The following is a 7,278-nucleotide window of genomic DNA, read 5'->3' as shown; positions in this document are numbered from 1 at the left end:
AGCCGGGGGGCTGCAGCAGGGAGTTGCCCGCGGGGTGGGTGGGAGGGCAGGCGAGGGGGACTCCCGGGGAGCGGAGCAGGGAGCCGGGGAGAGGCGCTCGGAGGGCTGGGCGGGGGGCGAGCCAGGCAGAGAGAGACCCGGCGCCCGGGCGGGAAGCGGAGCGGGGAGTTAGGCAGAGGCAGGGCGGAGTAGCCAGGCGGCTGGAGGGGCAGTCTGCGGACCGGCTGCTGCCGGAGAGGAGGCGGCGGAGGCTGCACCGGGGGCTGAGGGAGGAGAGCGAGAAAAGCCCCTCGCGTCCCCGCGCCACCTTTCATCTCAGGGCGGCTGCGGCGGCAGCCTCAACTTCCCGTGTCCGCTGTGGGCTGGGCGGGCCCCCCACCGCCGGCGAGGATGATGATGATGTCTCTGAACAGCAAGCAGCCCTTCAGCATGCCCCACGGCAGCGGCAGCCTGCACGAGCCCAAGTACTCGGCGCTGCACACCGCCTCCCCCTGCACCTCCGCCGCCGCCGCCCCCTCGGCCAGCTCCCCCAGCAGCACCAGCAGCGGGGCCGGCAGGAACAGCACCAGCACCAGTACCAGCTCGGAGGCGATGAGGCGAGCCTGCCTCCCAACTCCCCCGGTAGGCACGTCCTGCAGCAGCCCCGCTTTAAGGCACATGCCCACAGCCCCCTTGATCTGCACCATGTTTCTTTCATGTCTGCCCAGCAAATCACCCAGCACCTCCCGGCTTTCTCCCGCCTTTTGCATTCAGCGGCGCTTGCCTTTCATATTAATTTTTATGACCTGGGATGTTGCATGTGCCTGGTGTTGTGTGTGTGTGTGTGTCTCTCTCTCTCTCTCTTGCCATGCTGGGGATGTGTTAATGGCCCAGAGGCGTGCGGATGCGGAGGGAGGGCGATCCCCTGTTGACAGTAATGTGTGCCTTCTATTTGCAATTGCAGAGTAATATATTCGGCGGTCTGGATGAGAGTTTGCTGGCCCGCGCTGAAGCCCTGGCGGCGGTGGATATAGTTTCCCAGACCAAGAGCCACCATCATCACCCGCCTCATCACAGCCCCTTCAAGCCGGACGCTACTTACCACACCATGAATACCATCCCTTGCACCTCTGCTGCCTCCTCCTCGTCGGTGCCCATTTCCCACCCGTCAGCCCTGTCCGGCACTCACCACCACCACCACCACCATCACCACCACCACCACCAGCCTCACCAGGCTTTGGAAGGGGAGCTTTTAGACCACATCACTCCAGGGCTGGCGCTGGGGGCCATGACCGGACCCGACGGCTCGGTGGTCTCCACGCCAGCCCATGCGCCTCACATGGCCAGTATGAACCCTATGCACCAGGCGGCTCTAAGCATGGCCCATGCCCACGGACTGCCTTCTCACATGGGATGCATGAGCGACGTGGACGCAGATCCCCGGGATTTAGAAGCGTTTGCGGAGAGGTTCAAGCAGAGGAGGATCAAGCTCGGAGTGACCCAGGCAGATGTGGGATCTGCCCTGGCCAACTTGAAGATCCCAGGGGTAGGCTCACTGAGCCAAAGCACCATCTGCAGGTTTGAGTCCCTTACCTTGTCCCACAATAACATGATCGCCCTCAAACCCATCTTGCAAGCCTGGCTAGAAGAAGCAGAGAAATCTCACCGGGAGAAGCTCACCAAACCAGAGCTCTTCAACGGAGCAGAGAAGAAGAGGAAGCGCACCTCTATCGCTGCACCTGAGAAGAGGTCCTTGGAAGCCTATTTTGCCATCCAGCCACGTCCTTCCTCGGAAAAAATAGCGGCCATCGCAGAGAAACTAGACCTCAAGAAGAACGTGGTCCGGGTCTGGTTCTGTAATCAGAGACAGAAACAGAAACGAATGAAATATTCCGCTGGGATTTAAAGTCTGTGGGAGCTTTAAAAAAAAAATCGGCAACAAGACATACTTTAATATTTCTCTATAGTGAGATAGAGAGACAAACACAGAAAGACAGACAGAAAGACCGACAGAGAAAGAGAAATACACAGAGACTGTCAAACAGGAAGTAAATTGTCAAGTTTAGGAAAGTTCCCCTTGGAGAGAACCGCTGCTTGTTCAGAATGATAGTATAAAACAGAGACTAACTTTTTGAAGGCAGATAAGAAATTCTTTTTTAAAGGACCGAAGACGTATCAAGTAAGATTTGTTTTTATTATTAAAGACATCACCCGTGTTCAAATTTAAAGTACACTTTGCAACTATTTTTCAGAAAATAAATTGACTCGAAACTGAAACTTTAATCTAGAGTTGAGGCTTATACCGCGAGAGAGACATTTCAAAAGTATTTTGATTTAAAAAAAAAGATGGCAGGTTTTTCTGCATTTACACTGCGTATTATAAATATATATATATATATATATTTTTACTGTGGTTATTATCCTTCCCTTCGCTGAAGTTATTATGCGTAGGAAAAGAATTGATCCTGCTGTGTTCACTGATCTTTAAAAGCTATTATTAGATTACTGCCAAACAACCCCTTGTAAATTATTAATTTTATCTCTCCAGCAACTTCATTCTGTGCTCATTCTAATTAATTACACCTCTTTAATCTAAGTCTTGATAAAAGTAAAAAAAAAGGTATGGATAGTGAAAATCAAATACTTTGTGTTGGTAGAATTTATTATCTTAAGCTTTTTCCTTCTTATAAAAATATCCCTTTTGGCCATCTGTAAATTGTCACCTGAAACTAAAATATTTCTCTGGCCAGTATTCTTATTTATAAGGCGTTGGCACTCTATAATAGATGTCCTACGTTATCTGTGTAGATTGATTCACTGTCCGTGGTATTTGTTTACTGCGTTACATATTTAATGGGGATTCCCATATTGTCCCCACCACACACTTCTAAAGCGAGAAAAGAAGTGGCTGAATAGGTGACAGTGTGGCGTTTTGTTGTTTCAGGGTTTGTTTTCATCACAATATTTGTCCTTCTAGATTTCTAAGCTATATCACAACTGTGTTCAGACCTGATAGTTTTTTGTTTCCTTTAATTGCAATACTTTTACATTGAGGGGAATCGTTTTTGGAGGTTTGTTTGTAGAAAAGCCAAATTTAATTTAGAGAGAAAGAGAGAGAGAGAGAGAGAGAGCGCACTCTTGTAAATTCACATTATTTGGTACAATTCTTTTGAGGAAAAATGAAAGGTACTTGAACTGTGGTACCTATATGTATTGTAAATATTTCATTCGAATTGACGCACATATAGATATATTCTTACAGATTTCGCTGTATTGCTGTTCTATTTGAGACTATTTGAAGTCTTAAGTTCTGTATATGATACAATTTTCTTGTTTTTGTTAATAGAAGGTTTATTTATTACAGTAATGTATTAAGTTATTTAAAATGTTGTTGAATTGTCTTTCATTAAAAAGATTTTAACGTTTTATTGGGAAAGTATTGTTGCTGTTTTTTCATTAAAAGTCTACTACTGAATTTAAATTGCTTCCACATCTCATATATTTTAAAGTTGAAGTGGGAAGACTATTTTGATTTTTTTTAATGGTTTACAGCTCCTGCCAGCTCCTCCTTTCAGGCTGGGTGGTTGCTGGATTATCTTTATATGCCTGATCTGGTATTTATCAAAGGGAAAGTGAACTCATTACCTGATTTTTTTTGGAGGCGGGAGGGGTTTACCTGTGAGCCGACTGTGTTCCTGTGTTTGCCTACCCAGTCAGACAGTAAAACACACATCTTTATATACACCGTTGGTCGCCAAGGATGTGCTGACTGTTCCTTCCCAGGCAGCACCACAAAGCTTCTGTGTGGACAGCCATAGCCAGAAAAATAGTTTGCTAACTGCTCAGTAGAATTTACTAAGCAAGGATGGTGGAAAGGAAGCTGGGGAGGCCTGGAGATGGCTATTCAATTAGCTTGTCTTCTTAGCTGGGCTCTGGGAGTGATGACGAGGGCAGGCTGGGTCCCAGGAGCTCAGCGCCAGAGCTGTAGTGCCCAGCACAATCAACACACACACACACACACACACACACACACACACACACGGAGGAGGAAGGGTCTGCCTACTTACCTACCGGCGTTTCCGGTGGCATTTATCCTGGACCAAAGAAGTCCGAGGAGAAGATTAAAATGTGGCGCCATTATGCCACTTGCTTATTCGCTAGTACAGATCGATATTACAAGTCACAAAGGCATTAGGAACAGTCAACGAAGTAATAGAAATACTTTAAAATTAATAGTATGGACTGGCATGGTGAAATGAGTTTAAACGCAACCGTGTGTACTCAGTTTCATGCCTATAACATCTGCCATGGGGACATGCATACGAATTTTAAAATGCATGAGGGACTAGCAGGGCGAAAAGATAAGATATAGGTGTTCAGCCCCTTCCCCATTTGAGAGGCCGCCACTGATTGCCCTGGACCAAGAGCGCTTGTGGTTTAGCAGGGCAAATTAAAAGGTGATGTGATGAAAAGATAATTCCGAAGGTGATATTTAAATACCCTCCAGAACTAGGCTGTCTTGTACTACAGAGAACTAATTTAGCACTTGGAAAGGTCTGCGTCATGCCTATTCTTCATGTGTCAGACAGAGGTAGGGATTGACAACATTATTGCCCATGGAGTTGCACTCTTTGATGTAGAGTAATTTGAATAAATGGTGATGATGGGGCTATAACCATAGCGTTTCGCGTTTCAAATGTAGGGAATGGGGATTATGGGCTGTTATTTTGCTAAAACTGAGAAAAAGACGCACCAAACCAACAGCGATGGTAAAAGAAAGTCTCCTCGCAAGTGCCAGGCCATTACTCGCTGTGTGTGTGTGTGTGTGTGTGTTTGAGGAGCAGTTTGTACATAAAAGATCTGGGTGACGCATATTAGTGTAAAAGCGGAGAGCGCTGAAATACAAACCCTCTCTCTTCCCCACTCACCTTTATGTTATGGTGGCACTGCTTCTGCCTCACGCCGGCTTTGCTTTCAGCACCAAGGACAGATTGGCTCTGTCCGGCCCTCCAACCTTGCCAGTGGCTTCCTCCTCCAGCCCAGGCATCCGAGAAACCCTGCTGCAGAGAGAGAAATGGACTGGGGGGAGGGGAAGCTTCTTGCTTTAGGACTCAGCAAATTAAACGAGATATTACTTCACCCTAGACAAATCCTTCCATGTTACGTTAATGGGGGGGGGGGGGGGGGATGATGGGAATCGCCATATGAAATCTTCTTACAAATAACATTTTTTAAAAAAGTACAGAACCTGAAGTCAGGGGAGGCAGCTAAATATAACAAGAAAACCAATTAATCTTTGGAATAAAAATAATTGTTCCTGCTTTACAGATATGGCAGAGTATCGATTAGGATAGAGAGCTGCACTGGGAATTGATATAGTCAAGGGTTAATAGCACATATTGTTAAACTGACTCCAGTAAGTTACAATAGCAACATTTTCCCCTCAGAATTGGCCGTTTCTTTTCCAGCCCGCTAGTAAATATTTTTTGGGTTCTGTTCTTTGAGGATGTTATGATTTTAAGTCATGATGAATAGATAGAATAGATAAACAGATGCTTTAAACATAACTTTGAAAGTGACACCAACATATTTTAAAGATCTGGATTCATTTTCTGTTTAATAGCCTATTGTGTCCACTTGACGCAACGTTTTATTTGTTAACTAGAAAAATAAAACAAACAAAAAGTAATTTGACTAAGAACAGATCCTTTTGCATTCATAAGAGACAGAGAAATCCAATGCCAAACAGGAAAAAAGTATGTAATCTACAAATTATTGTTACATATTAATTTTTCTCTTCAGTGATTACATAGATATTTTGCTTTAAAAATACCCTGAACACGCCGAGAGTGATAACTGATAGCCGGATTTTACTGTATGTCACTGGTGTATCAATCAAATCAATCGGTATCGCATGACTCAGTTTCTGAAATGTTTGCCAAGCCACACAACTGAAGGAACTCAAGTTATACAGATTGATATTTTATATCTATGTATATACCGCAGAGACGGCGAAAGAGAGGAATCGTAGGTTTCAGACCTTACTTCCTTCACTTCCTCACTTTTCTTTAGATTAAAGAGTCACAGAGTAGTCGCTACTGTTGTGAGTCTTTTCAGTGATAACGTTTCATGTTTTTCGGTCCCACATCCTAATGATCAAAAACGACTGCGGTGGGGGGGGGGGAGGGCAAATGATTATCAACTAACGTGCAAACTACAGTGGTGATTCACTCTATCAACACTTAGGGTTACAGTCTTTCATCTAAATATCTCTTTGCTAGCTAGTTCTGTTTGTTTTAAATAAATCTCTTGAAAGTGCAATTCCCTTGCTTGGTAATCATTTAAAACAAACCTAAAATGCACTAAGAGGCTGATTTAAAATTGTGGCGATTTGAAGGTGTGAAGTAGTTATTCTGAATTCCCTAAGAAGGAAAAATGCATTTTGATGGGCTAAACAGATGCAATATTGCAATGAATAAAAGTAATCTTGCAAACGGCGTTTACACCGTGTAAGCAAATCGACCATCATTTTAGTAGCACAATTTCAACGTGAAATAAAACTCTAAAACGTGATTTCTCTCCTTTAAACGTCTATTCAGGGATATGTACATTCCTTTGCTAAATAAAACAAAACAATCTTCGTATTTGCCTAAGCTAAAATCTTCCTCCGCCCCACTTAATTGGCGTGAAATAAAGCAACATTTTGCAGCTTTTCCGATGACGATCATGTTACCAAGTGTGATGGAAGTATTGTTGACTTTGAAGTTGCTTTGTTAATAATGTTTGTGTCTCTAGGAGGGGAGGGGAACCAAAGAATACTCTGTGAGCTTCTCGTGTGGCTGGAAAAAGAAAGGGGAAGAGAGAACAGCTACCAAATACATAAATAAACAAAAAAGGTCCACGCTGCCACTTACCTATTCCACAGAAAGAGTGACTCGGATAATTAAAATCACCAGAAGGGCAGTATTTGGCAATAGGCTTGTGCACTACAATGAGTAGTCTCTGAACTTCCGCTTTGCCCTCTTAAATGAGCCATTCACTTAAAGGCTATTATGGGCGAATTAATAAATTACACAGCGAATTATTAAATCCAGATAATTACAAGGAATAAGTAAGTAATCATTAGTTAGCTCAGCTAATTACTGTGGGTCAGAGCGAGCTGGAATGTGAAATCCTCCTCGGGAATTGAAATTAACTTTGCCCAGTGAGTCTCTCTGCTTGACATCCCTAGTCTGTAGGCACATGGCAGCTCCCTTGTGAGCCAGTCTTTCTATTTAACTTGTAGAGAATGGAAATAAA

General features: G+C 44.4%; 1 protein-coding gene across 2 annotated transcripts; it reads left to right on the top strand.

The window, feature by feature from the left end:
* Positions 1-307: 307 nt before the first annotated feature.
* On the top strand, positions 308-1,885 carry POU4F2 (POU class 4 homeobox 2). Of its 2 annotated transcripts, XM_054030649.1 has the most exons (3): positions 308-484; positions 581-629; positions 946-1,885. In XM_054030649.1, the coding sequence occupies exons 1-3, from the start codon at positions 391-393 to the stop codon at positions 1,883-1,885; spliced, it is 1,083 nt and encodes a 360-aa protein (XP_053886624.1). In that variant the 5' UTR covers positions 308-390. The 2 variants fall into 2 exon arrangements, with proteins under 2 accessions (XP_053886624.1, XP_053886623.1); XM_054030648.1 differs by having other exon boundaries at positions 308-621; positions 944-1,885.
* The last annotated feature ends 5,393 nt before the right edge of the window (positions 1,886-7,278 follow it).

The sequence above is a fragment of the Malaclemys terrapin genome, chromosome 5 (assembly GCF_027887155.1).
Source record: "Malaclemys terrapin pileata isolate rMalTer1 chromosome 5, rMalTer1.hap1, whole genome shotgun sequence".
Taxonomy (NCBI): Eukaryota; Metazoa; Chordata; order Testudines; family Emydidae; genus Malaclemys; species Malaclemys terrapin.
This window is presented reverse-complemented; position numbering and strand designations above follow the sequence as displayed.